Raw genomic sequence first — 20,811 nt, 5'->3', positions numbered from 1 at the left:
TCTTCAAGGAACGGTACAAAACTCTTAGTTACATGTGCTACAGAGCTACAAGATGTAGTATTTGCTGCAAAAGCCTCAAATGTTTCAAATCCTACTCTGATGTTCCAGAATGCACCATCTATCCCTACAAGATAGTCCGTAAGCGCTTAAAAGGCGTGGTTACTTGAGTGGTGTTCAGCTGATGCAAACCTGCAGAACGTTTGCCCAGGAGCGAAAGAAATGCTTCTCGTGGGAGGTAGAAAAAGACGCTCCTATAGAAAGATAACCTTGTGGCTCTCTAAAGACAGCAAGATTATTGCGGCATTCCGTTTTAGGTTTTAGAGCCAGGAAAAGCAGCTTATCCGTGGTCCTTACTAGCATCTCAAAGAAGGGCTGGGCACACATGCCCCAGGAGGTTGCAGGGAGGGGGCAGAGAAAGGAACCCCGTCTTCATGCTTGCAGAAATGGGGTGATGGTTGCAGCTGATCTTCAGTGCCAGGTTGGGGGCTCTGAATTGGCAATCCAGCCACTTAGCTGTGTTGTGTTGCCATCTAGGGATGAGAGGGAAACGAAAGGCCCCTGGAGCCCAGCCCACCGGAGAGCCCAGCAATGCGGGGGCCCAGCCTGAGCTGCGCTGGGAGCGCGAGATCAGTGACGGCAAATGGCAGGTGTTCCCACCTGAACATGGCGAGGCCCTGTGCCAAGCAACTCGGTAAGTTGGCTCCATGATGGAGGAGGAGGAGGAGAAGACAGTAGCTTGGAATTGATTGGAAGGTTGCAATGCAAGCTTCTGTCTTCCCTGCAGGGCACGGAAGCGCTTGGAAGATTTAGGGGAGGACTGCGTGGACCTGTGCAGGATGGTGCAATGGAATAAGCAGACAGGTCAGGAGAGCTGTGTCCGTGCAGCTGTCTGGGATCAGGAATCATGTAAGTTAGTATTTCGAAGTTATTTATTGCATTTGAATTCTGCTCTGTAGGTCAAGAATGCCAGAGTCTACCCTGTCTGTCCCTGCTGTTTGATTCTCATAATCCTGGGAGGTTTTTAAATTGTGAGGGAACATCTGGCACTGGGGTTTTGATTGACAGGCAGCTGGAACTCCCTACTTGAGACTTGCCATCCCATCAGGAGGATTCTCTGGATCTGCAACTTGCTGAGCCTCTTCTGAGAAGTCTTCAAGTCTGACTCAGCTAAATATAACCCTGCCAGTTTTCTGAAACAAAACAAAAACAACTTGCCATTTTCCTCTTCTGAGATGTTTTTTGACTTCTCGGTCTAGCTTATGGTCCTGAGATTTCCTTTTGGTCCCCCAGCCAAATATTAACCAGGCCTGACTTTGCTTAGCTTCAAAGCCCAGGGGGCCAGGGGCTACCACCAATGGAAGTGATTGTCAGTAATGGTGAGTTACCATTGTGAATAATCATTAGTCTCTCTCATACACCTTACTCAATTTAACATGAGAGGTGGAAGCTGTATGATATTTTAAGCTTTAAACCTCCACTAACAGAAGAGGTTTTCGTCCAATACCATCCTGCTCAACAAAGTATGTTGCAAAAAATTATGTACATTTGTAGAAGGGACATCAGAATGGAACATTATTTTCCAAATTAATGATATTAATTTGGAAATGGTTTAAATAGTACCCTTGCTGTGCTATGTTGGCAGTTTGATTATTGTTCCCTGAAACCATTTCAGTAGCTAGGCCAGAATTAGGAAGAAGCAGGAATGGGGAGTGGAAGCAGGGTTTGATACTAATCTGAAGCTAAGCAGTGGGGGGATTTTGTATCTGGTCCAGACTTCCTTTGTCTATGTCTTGCTTGCTTCTTCCAGAAGCCACCCAGGGCTGTCAGGGTAGCCATTCAGGCTCAGGAAAACAGATACTTAAGTTAAGGAGACATTAAAAATCAGGTAGCAGATGGAGAAGAAATGCCAGTTGGATCAGAAGCTACCCTGCCTGCTTCAGATCTAAATATAGGCCATGGTTGCTAAGCAGGTTCAGAGTTGGTCAGGTCTGGATGGGAGACTAACTCTCAGACAAGGTGATTCCCCATTTCTCTTCCTCCCCAGCCCCTGGGAGACGTTTAGCCTTGACTTCCTATATTGATAATGTTTTCTTCTTCCTCTTTCCTCTTGGTCACCAACACCACATGGGTGCAGATTTTGTCTGGCAATGGGAAGGAGACCAAGAAGGCGCCTGGGTTCCATACCCTGCTGCCATCTGCTTGGATCTACAGGCAGCCAAGAACGGCCACCGGGAGCCCACAGTGGACTTTACAGTCGGCCGGACACGCTACAAGCTGGACACGGCTCGCATGATGCAGATAAACCAGCGGACTAACTTTGAACGTCAGATGGAATGCAGGGAGTTGGGTACCCACGTATAGGATGTATCTTGCATAATGTTATTGTTCCTGGCATTCGTCCCACAGGGTTGCAAGGCGCACTTATTTTACACTGCCCTCACATCAGTTCAGTGCATAATGGAAGAAGGAGTTTTATTTTTTGGCTGGCTTGCCACAAGGCCTGATGCTGATAAGGGTTCAGAGTGTAAAAAGTAAGAAAGGTACCTTGATGGAGATATGCAAGCTCCATTACCAAAGCAACACAGGGAGAAACATGTCTGAATTCCACAAAAAAACAGAAAATATTAGAAGAGGTTCAGACAGACACCTCCCTCATTCACAGGAGTATAAGGGGGAGGAGGTACAGCCAATTACCTTGTTATAGCCAATCTCAATAAAAGTAGTTTTAGCTTTCCTCTGGAGTTGATTTCCTGGTCTGATCTACTTAGTGGGACTGACAGGGAGGGACTGACCCAAGGTCATCCAGCTGGCTTCCATGCCTGAGGAAAGACAAGAACCTAGGTTTCCCATGCCTAGTTCAAAACTTTAACCGCTGCACCACACCGGCTCTCGTATCTTTGTTAATAATGATCGATCATATTCTTGGAGCACATGGGAGGGGTTCAGAGCCTCCTAGGCCAGCATTTCTCAATCTCGGCAAGTTTAAGGTCTGTGGACTATAACTCCCAGAATTCCCTGACCAACTTGATATCAATTCCAGTTCGGGGTTTTGGATTGCTTTTGAAGATTTGGAGGGTTTTTAAGTAGACCCGCACACCCTTTTTTTCCCTGAATTGAATCGGAACTTCAAATCAGATGGATTCCTTTTGACTGTTTAAATTGTAACATGGAATCAGCTTGATTGTTAAGTCAGATCTTGTTTGATTTGTACATTGAGAACATCTGAGACCTTTACAGCTGGAAATGTATATATTCAGGAAGATGGGAAGATAGCTTAACCCACATAGATTTGCTTTGCTCCTTCTGGTTCAGTCCAGTTCTCTTCAGCCTATAACTCCCAGACTTCCCTGGGAGTCTTAACAGACCTGGACAGCATCATGTGGTGGAATATCTGATTTAGCCCAGTATACTTTTGCACCATCACATGATGATTCATCCTGATTTATGCTGGGAACTGAACTGAAGAACTTCAGCTGGACCCTGTCACTCCTGGAAATCTGCAAGCAAAGATTTGGCCACAAGGACCCCTCCCCTCTGTTTTTTACATATGAATTGAAACCACAACACCCCGTGTCCCATTTCACCTTTCTCTTTTCATGATTCAGATGCAACAGAGGCTGAGGGAGGATCCCAGCTGAACAGCAGTGAGTTGGATGCCAGAACTGCTGTTCCTGCTAAGAAGTCCCAGAATGAATTCGATGCCCCGGCATCTCAGAGGGAGGGAGATGGTGTGGGTAAGTGCCAAGAAGAGGAGTTTAGAGGTCAGTGCGCGACACTGTGGTGAAAAGAACAGCCTGATTGGGAAATGTATCCAGGATGGGGAGGTTGGTAATAGGAGCTGCCATTAGGAATCCCATAGGAAGTTAGAGTTGCTGAAATATCCCTTTAATTAAGTGCCATCTTGTTTTAAGCCCAGAGACACTAGAAACTTAAGAAGTAGAAACCTGCTTTTTCTTTAATGCCAAGATTGTAGGATGCCCACATAAGCTCCTTGTAGCCAAATGCCACCTCTGTTCGGTGTAACGAGGCTGACCCTGCTTTGGCCCACTTTGTTTTTTTCACCTACAGAGGCGGTGAAGACATTGACAGTGAAGGGAAAAGCTCCTGTGGACCCAGAGTGCACAGCCAAACTGGGAAAAGTAAGTCATTGGCATCATCAATGACCTTTCTGAGAATAGAAGAATTGCTACGTTGGGGTCAGATCTGCCCATCAGTCTAGGCAGAGTTCGGTCAGCAACAAGTTGGCAGTGTCGTCAGGAAGTTTGCCAAGGCGGCACGAGAATGCTTTTAGAAAGAGCTTGGCATCTGAGGTTAGCAATGCCTGCCTTGTAGGTTGAAGGCCACCCCTTTTGAAGAAGCAGCTTATGTTGCCAAGGTAGAAGGGTACAAGGTAGAAGGAAGCAAGGAGTGGCATCTTGGCACAGGTCAGTGGATTGAACTGAGAGACCCAAGGACGTGGTTTTCTGTCTTTGCTCTCCCTTAATGGAAACTGCTGCCGTGATAAGCTACATGGGCAATGGTCATTGCAGAAAAGCCACTGGCAGCGGAAAGAGGAGGATCACCAATTCCTGCAGACAGCTGGCGGTGTCGCTCTGTGGCTGCCCCATGAGGTTCCTTAAGCCACTTCCTCATGGTGGCTGTCACTAGCATAAAGTAGCCCTTTAACCTTGCTTGCTGGGATTGTCGGGTGTTGAAATCCAACATGGTGGGATACCATCTGCTTGGGGAAGGGGAAGACTTCTGTAGTCTGGAAAAGACTCACATAAGATTATTTTAGCATAGCAAATGGCAGGGCCTGGTCATCCTGTCTGGGATTGCACGCTAAGCAGGGTCTGGGTTGGTTAGTGCTTGGATGGAGACCTACAGGGAATGCTAGGGCCGCAGGGCAGACTGTGAAGTTGGAAGAAGCAACGGCAATACAAATACCCCTTGTATTTTTTGGCCAAGGAAACTGCACGGTTGTCTTCATGAAGTCACCAGGAGGCAAGCTTAGCTTAAAGGAGGCTTTCCTTTTTTGTTTTTTGTTTTGTTTTGTTTTTTTATTCCTTTGCTTTGAATAACCTCCCTTCCTCTTTCCTTCCTTCTGCACCTTCTAAAGGCTCATGTTTACTGTGAAGGAGATGACATTTACAATGTGATGTTGAACCAGGTGAGTGGGCTGAACCTGCTTTCTCCAGTCAGAGATTCTGGATGGTTGAAAGAGTTGGACGTCAGCTGGGGAGATCTAGATCTAGATTCATATCTTGATTCAGTCACAAAGCTCACCAGTTGAGCTCCGACAAGCCCTGTCTCTGGGCCTCTTGCACTTAGCAAGATCATCGGGAAGACAAAACAGTGGGGAGAACCATTTGAGTTGGCCTGAGAGGCAGGGAAGATAGAATTAGAAACTACAACGGTGTAGATGAGGTTTATTGATAGGTTTGGGCTCCCCACCCCCTTAGCTGGTTCCACAGATTGGAGAAATAGTTGAATGAAAGCTTGGTCTTTCGTAGGTATTTGTTAGGAAGACACCTAGGAGACAAGTAGATGGAATGGAAAAGGAACTAGATGTTGCCTTATTTCTGACCCCCTGCTTTTGTCATCTTGGCTCCCTCCAGACAAACCTTCAATTCAACAACAACAAATACTATCTCATACAGCTGTTGGAGGAGGATAATGCACGGAACTACAGCGTCTGGATGCGCTGGGGGCGTGGTGAGTTGGGGCAAGGAACTGAGTCATTGAGGAGGTGAGAGCAGAGCTGACAAACCTGGAACAGGAGTAGGGCTTAATTTTTTAAAAAAAATTAAAAAATCAGGGTCCTAGTCCATCTGGCAATCATGGATCTGGGGCAGTGTTTCTCAGCCTTGGCAACTTTAAGACGTGTGGACTTTAAGACGTGGCAACTTTAAGACATGTGGATGCTGGCTGGGGAATTCTGGGAGTTGAAGTCCACACGTCTTAAAGTTGCCAGGGCTGAGAAATACCGATCTAGGAACTCACTCCCAATAATGCTGTAGCAGTTATCGTAAAGATCTTTTTTTGAAAAACGATTGAAATGTTGGCGACTCATGATGTATCAAGCTCTTGGATTCTTCCGGAATTCTTGATCCTTTCTGAGTTCTAGAAAGTGGCTTCACCTCACATACCCTGCAGTAGTCCTTTTGATCATTCGTTCATTCCTTCATTCCATCTCTCTCTACTTCCTAGTGGGTAAGCCTGGTCAGCACTCCCTCGTGCATTGTGCTGGAGATTTAGCAAAAGCCCAAGATGTCTTCACCAAAAAGTGAGTCCCTCTAAAACTCTTGACGGTGTCCTTATCCCACACAACACCTCCCTTCTCCTGAACGGGACTTCTTTTTTTGCCTCGTAGGTTCCTGGACAAAACCAAAAATGAATGGGCCAAGCGGGCTAGCTTCCAGAAGGTTGCAGGCAAATATGATCTTCTTCATCTGGACTATGAAGTCAGAGATACTGTAAGACTTTAGGTGGGAAAGAGCAGGGAGGCAGCTTAGAGGTCAGGAGGATACTCTGCCCATAAGCCCTCATTTTGCATTCTTGCCAGAACAATTCAGAAGCCGTCCCTGAGAAGACAGTCTCCAGTCCCAAGCCAGTTTCCCGGCTGGACCCACGGATGCAGGCTTTGGTAGAGCTGATATGTAACATTCGCACTATGGAGGAGATGGTGATAGAGATGAAGTATGACACCAGAAAAGCTCCACTAGGTACGCAATCCTAGTTTGTCACTCTTATCCTAGTTGGTCACTTTCTTAGCACGGCAAAAGGGAACCTCCTTTTAACATAGAAAGGGCAGTAGAGTGAAATCATTTTTTAAAAGAAATGAAAAATGCACCCTTGCTTAGGAAAACCTGCTCGTTCAAAACAAGCATTTGCAAGAGCCAGCTACAAACAGAGAGCAGCATTAAACTACGGGGTGCAGCTAGCTCATATATAAACACTCCTGTTAAGGAGGATCACGGCTCCTGTTTTCGACGCTCAGTGATTAAGCAGGGTATTTGTGTGAGCACCAATGTAGGAGACAGATCATAGGAAGTCCTGCACCACTGAATTCCATAGGTGGATCTTTGTGAAATTTAAACTGCCTGCCTACCTTTAACCCAACTGACTTTTTTCACCTCTGCTCCAGGAAAGCTGACAGCTGAACAAATCCAGGCAGGGTACCGGTCATTACAGAAGGTGGAAGCATGTCTGAAGCAAAGTCAGACTGGCCCTGCCCTGCTGTTAGCTTGCAATGAATTCTACACACGGATCCCCCATGATTTTGGGTTAGTAGTGCTGATTCCCCATCTTGGGGTTCTAAGTTGTCTAAAGAAAAAAATAGTTCTCTCTTGGCTCTGTTCTCACACTTTTCTGTGTAGCTGTTGTTTGTTCCTATTCTCTTTGCTGTTTACATCTCTCAGCCAGTTTTCTGATCAATGACAACAATGGACTATGTACTTTCCCCAGCCTAAACTTTTGCCACTCAGATCTATCTATAATTTTGCAGAGATGTCAACTTTTAATTGAACGCTACCGTTTAGCTATAAACTTGCTGGGTACCCTTTTGCTTCAAATTAGCTTTAAGGTATCTTAGAACAACGTAGCTTGTAAATAGAGCTTGTTAAGTTTTATGGGAGTAATCGCTTGTTAGAAATTGTGTGCTCTTGCAACGGGTGTCCAGAGATTATCTCTCTGCTAGTCTAGTCTGGGGATAATAGCAACCTCTTTCTATCCTTTCCGTAGTAGCTTAACCAATTGCAGAGAAGCACGTGCCAAAGATCTGATTCATTTCAGAATCGAGAGCCATAGATTCACTAAGAATTCAAGTTTTTACCAGGTATATCAAGTGTAAACAACTAGAGGGGAATTGAAGAAAGAAAAGGAGAGATAAGCAATGGCTTCTGAAGCTGCAGATTCAGACCACAGCTTCCTCACACACACCCATGCAAAACAAAAGTGTAACTCAGATTAGAGTCCATAAAACAAAGAACAAATCCTAATCTGCATCTAGCTTTCCATCTTGATCTTGCTGTATAACTAGCCAATCTCCAACTCAACTTCGGTGGGCGACTTCTTACCGGCTTCAGCCAGCCACAGAAGAGAAATACTCTTTCACCACATGAAAGACAAAACAGAGTGCCCCTTAAGAGCCCACGTGAAAGGGGAATCTTCCCTCTCCTGACTGGTTCTTCAAGGTTTGATCTTCCCAACCTTTGGCTGTTTGCCGTAGCCTGACAAGTTAAATTTGAGTGACAAAATCAGTTTTTGGTTTTCCTTTAACTCTTTCTGTGTAGCAACCAAGCAGGGAGAGATTTCTCCCCTCTCCCTCCCTAACGTCCTTGCAAACTCTGTTACTTGTTGCTGAATTGATCTCTTTGCTCTCTTGAGCTTTAAAACAAACTTAAAAGAGATTAAAACAGCAAAACCCATGGCAAAAAAGGATACAGATAGAAAACGAATAGTAGGTACAGTATAAAGCAGTTAAAATAACTTTTTTTTAATCCGTTCAAACATGTCCAATTCTGGGAGACTGCCTGGACAAGTCCCTGCACTTTTCTTGGCAAGGTTTTTCAGAAATAGTTTGTCATTGCCTCCTTCCTAGGGCTGAGAGAAAGTGACTCGCCCAAGGTCACCGAGCTGGCTTTGTGCCTAAGGAGGGACTAGAGCTTACGGTCTCCGGGTTTCTAGCCTGAAGCCTTAACTGTACACAAAACTGGCTCTCTAAAATAACTAATGCAGCAATAAATATTTGAGAGGACTGGATGGAATTCATGAATAATAGAGTAGTTGGTTCTGGACAATTAGCATATAGAAAAGAGCATGATTCTCCCAGATGTTGGGAACTACCATTCTCCCCCTTCCTATTATTTATTATCATTATCATTATCATTATTATTTAAACATGTATACCGCCCAACTCTCAATGACTCTGGGCAGCGACAATCAAACAACGAAATAAGATAAAAGATTCATACCACCAGAAAGATGGGTGAGACTGTTTTTTCCTTCCCAACCCATTTTTTAGACCTGGCAGTCTCCGAGAATCAGACCCGATTGAATGGATTTTAAAAAAAAGTTTTAGAAGTTGCATATGATTGGGAAATTTCTGGGAGGCAAACTGTTCCATTTGCACCCTTAAAAATATCTTCACACCATGCTCCCCAGAGGCCCTACGTGGCAGAATAGTTTTGGGTCATCTACCAGAGAGCACCGGGGGGGTTAGAGGTAGAAACTGAAGCATTCACCCCACTTCCTTTTCCATCCTTAATTTTCAAAGAAAAAAAAACCCACCACCAAAATTCGGATGCTGAAAATCAGTCATTTTGTGTCAGCCCTTTGAGGTGGCCCAGACAGGAAACCAAAACCATGAGTACTAACACTGCTTTTTTTCTAAGGTTGCAGTAACAGAATCTTGCAAATCTGAAAACATTTCTCGCCTCCCTTGCCTTTACGCCCCAGAGAAGTAGGGAGGGTCCCTTCTGCATGCTTTCTCTACCTTCGGTGATTGGTATCTCTCTTGTCAGATTGTTGCCCTGGCTGCAGCTCTTCCTCTTGTCTCCCGAGGTTCTTCTCGCTTGCCACTAGATGTTGGTGGTCTCATCAGGTGCTTGAAGCCAAGCCATGTGCAGCTTGTGGACCACCATCCCTGGTCTAAGAGGTTTTTGTAACTGCTGAAAAGGTCCTCCCTGTGTTTGCTACCTCCCCAACCTCTGAAGGGCAAACACCTCTCTGAGGAGGATCTTCATTGATGGGCGAGTCTTCTTTGTAGTGCAAAACCATAAAAGTGTTTGTCCTTGTTCCCCCTCCCCTTTTCAGGCTGAAAACACCACCACTAATAAAGACGTTAAAAGAACTGCAAGAAAAGGCACAGCTACTGGAGGTAAGGAAAGTCACATTTAATTGCTCAAGGAGAGAAGAGTGGTGGGTAGACTGTCTATTAAGATCAAGGGAATAAATAGTTCCTCGGCTCCTGCGCTGAACTGGAAAATGAGGTGAAGGGCATGATGTTGGCTATTCAAGGTAGACTGAGTCAAGAGACAGACACTGCAGAATTCCAGTCATGCTGCTTTATTATAGTAGGGGATAATGACAATGTTGAAAAACATTTCAAGTTTCTTTCTGTCCCTCCTTACACTAATAAAAACAAGGTGGGGTTGGGGTTGAGTTTCTTCCTCATATTTGCTTCCACTTTTGGACTATGTAATTGCTTCTCTAAGTCCCTCCTTAATGGTTCTTTCATACCAAGGTTGTCTCTAAATTCTTTTACAGGATAAGAGATGCAAGTTCCTAGCTTATATTATTTCAGGCAGATGGGACTAGTTAAAGCAGCTCTCAGGTGTTGAAGGAAAAGCTTTTCTGCAGATCCTCAGTTTCCCTGCTTCATTTTTGAACAGTTCTGCCATATCATTTAATTTCCAAAGTAATCACCATGATGAACAAGAACCAGCAAGTATCTTGTGGCACTTAGGCAACCAAATTGATTGGCAATGGTTTTCGCAGTTTAGTCATACGTGCAGTATTATTTGAGAGAAGGGGCATTTCTTTCACAGTAGGCTGGTTGATGGCATTGACTGAAGTGGACTGAATGCCACAAACCTTAATGCCATAATAAATGTGTCAGTCTTCAAGGCTGCAAAGACTTGACTGTGTGTTCATTTACTCCTGTTCAACCTAATGGAGAGATTTGAATGCTGAAAAGATGAACTTGTGTAGAGGAGCATATATGGAAGAATGGTCTTGGGTTACAGGAAGACAGATTCCAGTTGAGTGTCAAGAGTGATCCCGTGGAACCAATAAGGCAAAGAATTGGTGGGCTTATGAGTTCCACTTATTCACTGGAAGGGTTCAAGCGGAGACTGGACACAATCTTTCTGGGATGTTTTAATTTGAATGTCCAATTAATAGGGCTTTGGACTTGATGTCCTCAAGACGCCATCCAGCTTTATTAATCTTCAATATAGAAAAGTGTTAGTTCAACCAAGCCTTTCCCAACCTGGCACGTTCCATGTGTTTTGGACTCCAACTCCCACCACATCCAGAAGGCAACCCTCCAAATGCCTACTCAAGTGTTTAGGGGTGCTTTCTAAGAAGGAAGCTGTCCTATAAAACCCTGCACTTGTGATAGCTGCTCTCTGCTGACTTCCTTTTCCACCTCAAGGCTCTCAGCGAGATCCGTATTGGCATCAAACATGTGCAATCAGAACAACTGGATCTGGAGCACCCTCTGGACCGGAGCTACCAGAGTCTCGGCTGTGAGCTTCAGCCCTTGGAGAAGGACAGCCACGTTTTCCAGGTGTGTAGCTGAATAAGCAAGTAAGCAAGAACCTAATGGAACTGTTGTGGTATTTCAGCTTGCCTTCATGTCCTTCCCCAGGTGCTGGAGCGCTACTTGCTCTCCACCCATGCTCCCACCCACAAGGATTACACGATGACCCTGCTCGAGGCCTTTGAACTGAACAAGGAAAGCTCAGAAGCCACCTTCCGCTTTGACCTGCCCAACAGGTAAGAACGGAGCCGATGGGGTGAAACTAAATCTACCCTTGGGCTGTATTCCAAATTGCACCTTTTGTCCTGCTTTCCCTTCCCAGGATGCTGCTCTGGCATGGATCTCGCCTGGGTAACTGGGCAGGGATTCTGAGCCAGGGTTTGCGTGTGGCACCGCCGGAGGCGCCCATCACAGGCTATATGGTGAGTCTCTACTTAGGCTACGCTGAACCCAAGATGCATTCAAGTTGGGGAGCAGCCAAGTCTGCATTCTCTCCCTCTTCTTTCTCCTCTCCAAGTTTGGGAAAGGCATTTACTTTGCGGACATGTCCTCCAAGAGCGCCAATTACTGTTTTGCCACTCGCAAGAAAGACGTCGGCCTGCTCCTGCTGTCAGAGGTGAGATCCCATCTTGGTGGGTTGGTTTGGGATAAGAACCACAGGTGTGCATCTAACCACCTAGATGCAACCTGACTCTCTGGCTTCCTGATTTTGGCTAGCACCTTGGCTGTATTTCCCCTCCCAGGCTGAACTGAGCATCAGGGCTTTTCATGTGTTGGACCACTTCCCTGTTCTGTCTATTAAGCAGCATCTGTGCGGTACTGTATTTGTTACAGGTGGCTCTGGGGGAGTGCAATGAACTGCTGGAGGCCAATCCAGAAGCAGAAAAACTGCTAGTCAGCAAACACAGCACCAAAGGCCTTGGCAAACTTGCTCCGTCTCTGGCCAGTTGTGTCTCTCTGTGAGTTTGGGATGATGGGAAGGGAACAGCTGGGATAAAAATTGCTACTTAAGTCGGTTCCCCCTAATCTAGAAAAATGTGTAGACATTGCCGCTCCCACAACATTCAGCGAATGCAATCTGACTGCTGTCAATGTAGGAAAGTGTGGTTTAAGTTACCAAAGATAGAGTTAGAAGGATGGAAGCAATGCTGAAATCTGGTTTTAAAAGGAGGTGAAGTGGAATGCACATGGCTCTGTACTGACCTCCTTACTTCCACACTCCCTCCCCAAGCAAACACAGATTTGTAAAACAGAGAAAAAAGGTAACATAGCTAGAACGTTGCATTCCTTTCATATTTCATAGAGGTTTCTGTTGCTTTGTGAGAGTCTGTATCTCTTTCGTGGCTGTTGAATAAAATGCCCCTTTTTTGAAGAAAGACCGCATTGCAAAAATGTACAAAAATGCTTGATTTTCAGTCTTGATAACCAAGTAGAAACTGTATTGTTGGATGGCTTAACACTAGCCATTGGCATGGGGAAGCTTAACTGGAATGATACAACATTTTTGTTTTCTCCTTTTAAAAGTTTGGGAATTTATGGATGGATGCATAGCTGTATCTGGGGCACTCAACACAGCAGTGATATCTCTTTCCTTCCTGGCCAGGCACGGCGCAATTGTTCCCCTGGGCCCAGCTGTAGAAACTGGGATAGCAAAGTCTCCTGGATATACTCTGAATTACAACGAATTCATTGTCTATGATCCCTGCCAGGTGCGTATGAAGTACCTCCTGAAGGTGCGCTTCAATTTCACACAGCTTTGGTGAACAGGGGAAAAAATGGGGGGGGAAAACTTGCACAAGAATGACAACTTGAACAACGTCGTTTTTTGATGGGACACGTCAAGTGCCTTCAAGCCAAGAAGTTGAAGAGCTCGACTCCTGAAACTGACTGTTGTGCAGTTAGAAAACTTTTGTAGTATTCGAATTTACATTTCTGCTGCTAAGTTGGGTTTCGAAGGACAAAAACAATGCCAGCAAGGAACGCTAATCCTCAGGGTTTCCAGTTTCTCATTATTTTTTCTTCAACTGCATGCAAATTGTTCCAAAAGAAACACACAAATTGCTTGAAATCTTTTTAAATAAAAAGAATAAATGTTGCTTCGCTCTTTGGTGTATGTCAATGGCTTTGGATTTGGATGGAGGAAAACAAGAACATTTATTTTGTATCTTTTAATTGGTATAATTAGTATATTTGTATATTTTAATCCCCCCTTCTCTAGTAGACCAAGTATCCACTGTGGAGGTGCACAAAATGTTTCGATCATTCAGGAGGAATTGCCAAACCATTTTAGATTAGCCTCAGTTCTGCAGAACATAATCCCAGAATGCTTTGGACTTTCAGGGTTCTGGATGAAACAAAATCCAAAAGGAGCATAGGCCACCAGACTCAAGAGTCTTCCCTCCCTTCCTCCCCACTGCTGACGTACTTGGCTTTCTCCTGTCTCTCAACCTGATCACTTCTGCCCAAACCAGCCAAGACCCCTTTCATTCTGGGCACAGATCATCCCAAACCAGCTGTTCTGTTCATGCACAGAATGGTTAGTGCATCTCAAAATTACTCTTAGCTGTGACTATCTTTCAGCTGGGGGGGGAAGGGAGGGAGGGAGGAAGAACCCAAATACTAGATGTGTTACTTATAGTCCATTTGAACCCCATCCTTCCTTCAAAGGATACCTACAGAATGAGAAGAACATGGAAGTGTCATCAGAAGCCACACAGGCAAGCTAGGTCTAAAAAAAGGCCAAGTAAGACTCTTAATTTAGAGTTTCTGGATCTGAGCAGAAAAAATCTGAGCAACTCCTCAGTGGCTATTAAGAGGGATGAAAGTCTAGGTTGTCTGATTTTTGTAGCTCTAAAAAAAGTCCACTAAGGTGACCATGAGCAAATCTGAATTCCAGGTCTGCCTTAACTAGGCCTGAATAGTCTCACTCATAGTATTTATTTGTTTCCTCTGTAATTGTGGATTTCAGCGCTGACACTGATTCCCAGGAAGGAGGGAGCGCATTCCAGGCAGTTAAGGATTCACAGTCCAGAGACTGTTGCTGGGAAAGTTAAGAGGTTCAAGGTAGCTCTGCCCTAGACTCTCCCAGGTTTTTTACCCTGAGGTCAGAGTAGCTTTAGTCTGGCAAGATTCTTTCTGTATGGTGAAAGCAATAAAGAACTGGAGATTGGATTACACTGACTTGACATAGTTCTTGGGCTGGCTCTGACAAGTAATACGTAACCACACAGGATTAGGATGCTCTTAAGGCTTCCACAAATATTCAGCATCATGTTTGGAGAGTATATGGTGGCTTGGACTGAGAGATGGGGCGGGGGGAAACATACATATGTAAAAACAGATCAAAGGAGACTCACTACGTAGAGCAAATTAAATTTATGTGGAATTTAAACATTCCTTTTCCACTTACTACAATTACAAGTATTCAATCCAGGCTCCGCTATGATCAAGTGGAGTTTTGAATTTTTATTTCTCCGCTGATTGTAAGGCTCAACCTAAGCCTTGTGGCTATTAAGCTACCATCAGCTGCAACATTGGTACCAGCTTCAGGTCACAAGAAACAAAAGGATCACCTCAGCACCTGTGATTTGCTGAACAGGTCAAAAGAGACTGAAGTGGCGTTCAGAAAGGTTCAGCGGCTCCTTACTCACAAAGGCAGCCCCAATCCAGGAAATAAACAGTGCCCAGAGTGTCACCCACCACTAAGAGGACAGACGAGTCCGTGCGAGGACAGGGCTGGAGACGGGAAACGGGGGCCCGGCATCGGAATTGGCCCACCTGTAACCAAGACGAGGGAGGAATAGAGACAAGACGTCAGCAGAAGAATGCAAAATTTGGGGTTGGCTTAACTTGGGAGAGTAAATTGGGGCTACCCAGAGGTTGTCTAATTATGGTGAGAAAAAGTCTTAACATGTTTCTATAGACTCTAGGCAGAGTGGAGATGCAGGGCAGGAAATGGCTGCATGGGCACTATCTTCCCTGTCTTACTAGAACAATATAACAGTTGATCCAAGTGTTGGTCCTAAAACCAGTATTAATGGCAGATAGGATTTTTCGTATAAACAAATCATGTAAGAAGTGGGGATGTGGCTCTCTGGATTAATTCCAGGCACTCTGGCCATCAAACGTATTTCAGATGCATTTGGCATCTGGGTGAAAAGACACAGTCGGGAAAATGAAACAAGCATTGAGGGAGAACAAGGTGGGACAGGGGGAGGCATCTGCCTAAATGGAGCCCAGCATAGTGGAGAGTCACTCACAAGTTTCATCGTGCTGCCATCCCAAATCTTCACGTCCTGGTCGTGTGAGGCAGTTACAATCCTGTCTCCCACCAGATGCAAAGCTGTAATTTTGTCACTGTGGATCTAAGGAGAAACCAAGATGAGCTGGAGCGAATCTTCGGCCTTGCATCAGGCAAAGCTGAACAAGAGCAACTGGTACCAGGGGATTCCGCTGCACGGACTCCTGGCAGTGAAGGAGAATGAACCTTGGCATTCGAATCAGGCCTGGAAGTGGGCCACTGACATGGCAAAGAAGCAGGAATGGGGGCAGCAGAGTTTCCAATCAGTTGCCTGGACTGCCTGAGAAACAATGCAGCTCCCATTCTTGCTGACGTGTAATCCAGGAGAGATGGGCAACCGTTCTCCTGACCCTGTCTCACCTTCCTCCTTTGCCAGGCCTCAGACACTTCCTCCTCTTCCACTTCCTCCTCCGCCTCTTCCACTTCCGCCTCTTCCACTTCCTCCTCTTCCTCCTCTTCCTCCTCTTCCTCCTCCTCTTCCTCCTCCTCCTCAATTTGCAGAGTCTGACTCCAGAGAAATCCTTCTGAGTCGCCATATAGCAATTTGTCTGCCAAAAAGGGGGGAAGCAAGAGTTAAAATCAACTTCTACCTAGCTCTCCCCCACCCCTTCATTTAATACAAGTCAGTGGCCCTTTTCTCTGACGTCCATTCCAGATTCTCTCTGCCAATCATCCTGTGAAGCCAACCAACACCTACTGATTAAAACTCACCCACAGGAGGCTTTACATTTGCAATGGTTCAACTCAACACTGGCCCTTGTGAGTTTCTTCCATGAACACCAAATACAGAGTTCCAAGCTCTCCACAACGGGGGCTAGTAACTTTCCAAGGGTTTCTACCATAAGCGCAGAAACTGGACACGAATTCTCTTCCACAGAATCTTGAGCAGAAAAAAACAGCACCACCTCACCTTTTACCAGCCTGGCCACTGTGACGTAGCCAGAAGGCTTGTTCGGTGTCCACTTGACTGGCTTCATCATCCTGATTTTCCCAGTCTCGCTCGCTTTCTAGGGAAGAACCACCATAGTCAAAAGTGCTGGTGTGAAAGGCAGCTCAGACGCTGTAAGTCACTGGTAGTGGGGGATGAAACCCCCTCTTAGAAACCACTATAAATAATACACACACCACCGATAAAAACAGTAGGTGCTAATAAAATGGGACTGCTACTTCTTCTCCCAATCCCAGCCAGATAAATTTGTAAAGGGTTTCTAAATCAGAGAATTTCTTTATACCAGAATCCAGGGACAAACAAACAAAAAAGCAAATAATTGGGTGAAGAAATCACCCCCTTTTGTCTTGCTGCTAAATGCGCCCCTTTAAAGAATTTGCGTTTCTGAACTATCTGAGAGGGCAAATCTGGAGAAATCATTCTCTTCTTGTCTTTTCATTTCCAAAGACCTAGCTTGTCTGGACAATATTAAGGGATCATTATGCAAATTATTATTTCTAAGAAATGGAGTCTAAGAAATTCTGTGTGTTTGTGCACGCCTTCAGATCAGTCTTGACTCCTGGTGACTGCCTGGACAAGTCCCTGCTGCTTTCCTGGCAAGATTTCGGAAATGGTTTGCCACTGTCGCCTCCTTCCTAGGGCTGAGAGAAAGGGGCTGGCTCAAGGCCACCCAGTTAGCTTCATGCCTAAGGCAGGATTAGAACTCCTGGTCTCCCTGTTTCTAGCCTGGTGCCTTAACCACTATACCAAACTGTCTCACCCTAAGAAACCAAGCCACTACCAAACTGGGTCTGTATGGTCAGTGAAAGCACAACGTAGGGCAGTATGGAGGCATTACCACCCAGCTTGCATTCAGACTGTAGGGAGAAAATTTCATACAAAGAATGTTTCTATGTATGGTTCCAACACCAGTCTAGCTCAGCATTATCGGTAGCATCTATATCCTGAGGCATTAGCAGTGCCCCAAACTCTCCTAATCTATTAACCTGATTGGGAAGTTTTGGAAGTTCCCGAATTACAGTTCATTTGTATATACAACTGAAAAGTAGTATTAAGAGATGGTAGATAGATGGTAATTTGAAATAGAGAGTTGGGAGTTTTAACAAATCAATGGGCTAGAGCAGTGTTTCTCGACCTTGGCCACTTTAAGATGTGTTCCTGGAGTTGAATTCTGGGATTGAAGTCCACACATCTTAAAGTGGCCAAGGTTGTGACACACTGGGCTAGAGCATTAAATGAGCATCCTACAATATTCAGATGAGATTGATTCAACAAAAGATTCTTTTCTTGTGTTTACTGGACATCCCAAAGAGATTTTCCAGAAATGAATTTTCCTTGTTGGGAGGTTGGGGAAAGGAGATAAGCCAACTTGCTGATTTTGGAAATAAAAGGTTCTCTGGATAGAAGCAGGTTGGTAGGCCTGGAGCATCTCCCACCCCCTAACCAATGTGCTAAGCCATGCTCTGCTGAAGCAGTCACAAATGAGTGGATTCACAAGGCACAAATGTTGGGTTTCCACAACACCTTGAACCACATCCAAACAAATCAAATTATGGCTTAGCATGATGCGTTAACACCTCAAGAGATGATTCTGTCTTTGGAAGAACTCTTATCTGGACATGTTGCTCTGGCTCACCAATTTCAGCAAGCCCGGTTTCTCCATGGAGTGCCAGACATGCAAGACCTTCTCCTCCTCATCAGATGGGCACGTATCAAAGAAGACACAATCATCATACCAATTTTTAGACATATAGCTGGGGGGAGAAAGTAACAATTAGACAGAACCAGGAAATAAATCCTTCCATCTCATCACCATTCACAGATATCTTACTCACCTGACTTCCTGGAAACTGTCAGCTCCAGGCTGAAGCATCAGCAAACTTGCATTACTCAGCCCACAGACTGAAAGGCCCAGAGGCCAGATTGTCCCCATGCAGAGCACAGAGTTTCCTTTGGTTCGCCACAAGGTTTTCCTACAAGTCAAACTAAGCAAGAGGGAAAAGACAAGAGAGTCAAGTAGCTAAAGACGGGTCATTGGTGTGCAGCTGATGGGTGAAGAACAGCCTTGAAAGACTCATCAAATAGGAAGAACCAACTACTATAGGCAGCCTCTTGAATCAGCAGCAGGAGATCTGCCCAGCAAGATCAAACCAAGCATCTGTCCAGTTCGCCCTTTCTCAATTTAGCACCTTCAAAATGTTTTGGGGGTTGCAATTCAACTCGATCTTATCTTTGACAGTCCCGGAGTGCCACAGAGGGAAGACTGAGCTCATCAAATGTTCCATTTTGGACAAGTTCAAGTAAGCCACAAAAATGGTCAGTCTTCCTTGATCATTTGTTCTCACAACAAGATGCTTCTAACTCCTGTCTACCTGATGGTTCCACTGCTCCTCTGGCATTAAGATCTTGTGGCAGTGAATTCCGCAAGACCTTTTCTTCTCACTGTGTTTTGAACCTACTTGCTTCATGTCTCCAGAGAGCCTTCTGCAAGACCTCAGAGAAGTTTTCTATTTCTTACGGCAGCTGCTGCTGGGGTTAGGCTGAGATTCACCTCAGACTCCAAGGAGTGACTCACATATAAATCCAGGAGAGGAAGGGGTGGACAGTCTCCCCCATGACACTTTGCCTGATCTTACCTAACTGCTCTGACGTTCTGTGTGCTGTCACTTATGTCCCAAAGGCTGATCCCATCACAAGCCACAAGGATTGTATGTGAAGAAAGGAAGGTGAGGGCACTGATGCACTGGTGGCCAACCTGGAAGTTGATTAAAAAAAACAGACATCAGCTGAAAGCAGGCACTTAAATCTTTGATCTCTGTTTGCAGCTCCTTTTCCAATTCCCAAAAGGTGCTATCCCCAAGGTCCAAACAAATTTGAGGACAAACACGCAGAATGCTTGCCCTACCTTTGCTGTCCCCAGAGGATCTCCTCCTCGCCAGACAATCAGGTCACCACGTTCCCCACCGGAAGCAGCCAAATTCCCATCTGGCGACCAAGCCACGGCTGTGACAGCGCCCTGGTGGGGCGGCGGATTTTCAGTATCACCGGCTGTGGAGAAGGAAAAAAAACTTCTTAGCAAGTAGATTAGAAGCAGGGAGACAATTTTCCACTGCAATCAGTGCTGGGTGAGTGTAATCAGAGGCAGGAGGGGAGGGGTAAAGTGTGCTGGCAGTGCTCTGGGTCAGGGGGTGGAACTTGGGAATGTCTGTTCAATTCCAACTTTTCCTATCTGATATTTTTCAGCTGTGCAGGAGCAGAGTTCTAAGACTATGCTGAAATCTGCCTTGCAATTTCTCTGAAGGTCCTCCCCGCTGCCCCTGAATGAGGCTTCTGTTTTTTTCTCCTCATTTTCAGGGGGCTTGAGAATTTCTTTCAAATTTCTTTTGGAAGTATTGCTGGAGGGGGCAATAGGCATTACTGCTGGCTTGCTTGTTTCCCATAATTCCTTATGGTCATGCAAGCTGGGAATTGAAGTCCACACAAAGCTGCCAAGGTTGGGAAACCCCACTTATAGTCAGGTGCTGCTTCAACACACCTCTGCCTCTCTCTATTTCTTATTTTTGTTCAACCCACAAGTTTAGAAAGGGCACGGGCCTTCTAGGGGAGCCACCTACTTACTGTCATCCTTAGGAACTGCCCATATACGGGCTGTCTTGTCTTTGGAGATCGTCACGAAAGACGATGAGGTGGCAGCAGCCGCACAGACAGAAGCAGAGTGTCCAAACAGGACTTGGGGTTGCTCCATCTGCAAATAACCAGAAAAGGGTTAATGAAAGGCAGGGGTTGGAAGCCACATGTGGGGTCTGTATTTCCAGACTGATTAAATCTGCCCTCTTGCATGATCTCTCTCATGAAGATGCAAAAAATAAGTAAATGTTTATGAATTTATTTTATTTTAAAAATGTATATGGTCGCTCATCTTATGTAACATGACTTTGGGTGGCTCACAACAATAATAAAAACTAAAAAACCAGTAAAACCAAACTCTGGCACTTCAACCAACATTTTCAGATGCATCCAACAATACAGCTCTCAGGTTCCAACCTCACACTTGGGAGAATTTATCTGTATTATTTATACTGTGCAACAGTCAGAGTTCTCTAAAGAGATTTCAAAGGGATTGAAACCAACAAAAATAGTCAGTTGTAGAGGAAATACTATTTATTTATTAAATTTGTAAAGCTGCCCATCTCATGAAAGTAACTCTGGGCAACGTACAAGGTTAAAAACAATAGTTTAAATAACACAAATTGTAACATCCGAGGTCACGAGACCACAATTCCAACTTAGGAGAAAATATTAATGGGTAGAGCTTGC

At 45.1% G+C, this 20,811-nt stretch overlaps 2 protein-coding genes across 2 annotated transcripts in view; one reads left to right on the top strand and one right to left on the bottom strand.

Moving 5' to 3' along the window:
- The first annotated feature begins 322 nt into the window (after window positions 1–322).
- PARP2 (poly(ADP-ribose) polymerase 2) lies at window positions 323–13,316 on the top strand. The gene is made up of 18 exons (XM_063301465.1): window positions 323–691; window positions 785–906; window positions 2,135–2,347; window positions 3,606–3,734; window positions 4,069–4,139; window positions 5,099–5,149; window positions 5,598–5,694; window positions 6,190–6,265; window positions 6,353–6,455; window positions 6,545–6,704; window positions 7,127–7,265; window positions 9,796–9,859; window positions 11,138–11,272; window positions 11,354–11,481; window positions 11,568–11,667; window positions 11,763–11,861; window positions 12,080–12,204; window positions 12,849–13,316. The coding sequence occupies exons 1-18, from the start codon at window positions 537–539 to the stop codon at window positions 13,006–13,008; spliced, it is 2,127 nt and encodes a 708-aa protein (XP_063157535.1). The 5' UTR covers window positions 323–536; the 3' UTR covers window positions 13,009–13,316.
- An 82-nt stretch (window positions 13,317–13,398) lies between these two features.
- Window positions 13,399–20,811, bottom strand: part of TEP1 (telomerase associated protein 1) — a 59,944-nt gene continuing 52,531 nt past the window's right edge. Inside the window, exons 50-58 of the mRNA XM_063301464.1 lie at window positions 20,113–20,239; window positions 19,400–19,542; window positions 19,131–19,249; window positions 18,330–18,479; window positions 18,131–18,248; window positions 16,456–16,552; window positions 15,906–16,093; window positions 15,505–15,609; window positions 13,399–15,022 (exon numbers count right to left, since the gene is read on the bottom strand). Coding sequence (XP_063157534.1) covers window positions 14,888–15,022; window positions 15,505–15,609; window positions 15,906–16,093; window positions 16,456–16,552; window positions 18,131–18,248; window positions 18,330–18,479; window positions 19,131–19,249; window positions 19,400–19,542; window positions 20,113–20,239 — 1,182 coding nt within the window. The 3' untranslated portion in view covers window positions 13,399–14,887. The remainder of the gene's footprint in view (window positions 15,023–15,504; window positions 15,610–15,905; window positions 16,094–16,455; window positions 16,553–18,130; window positions 18,249–18,329; window positions 18,480–19,130; window positions 19,250–19,399; window positions 19,543–20,112; window positions 20,240–20,811) is intronic.

The sequence above is a fragment of the Candoia aspera genome, chromosome 4 (assembly GCF_035149785.1).
Source record: "Candoia aspera isolate rCanAsp1 chromosome 4, rCanAsp1.hap2, whole genome shotgun sequence".
Classification (NCBI taxonomy): domain Eukaryota; kingdom Metazoa; phylum Chordata; class Lepidosauria; order Squamata; family Boidae; genus Candoia; species Candoia aspera.
This window is presented reverse-complemented; position numbering and strand designations above follow the sequence as displayed.

Coding starts and splice junctions, on each gene's coding strand:
- PARP2 (XM_063301465.1), top strand. CDS start 537: ATGAGAGGGAAACGAAAGGCCCCTGGAGCCCAGCCCACCGGAGAGCCC. Junction 5,695..6,189: donor CTGGATGCGCTGGGGGCGTG/GTGAGTTGGGGC, acceptor TCTACTTCCTAG/TGGGTAAGCCTGGTCAGCAC. Junction 6,266..6,352: donor CAAGATGTCTTCACCAAAAA/GTGAGTCCCTCT, acceptor TTTGCCTCGTAG/GTTCCTGGACAAAACCAAAA.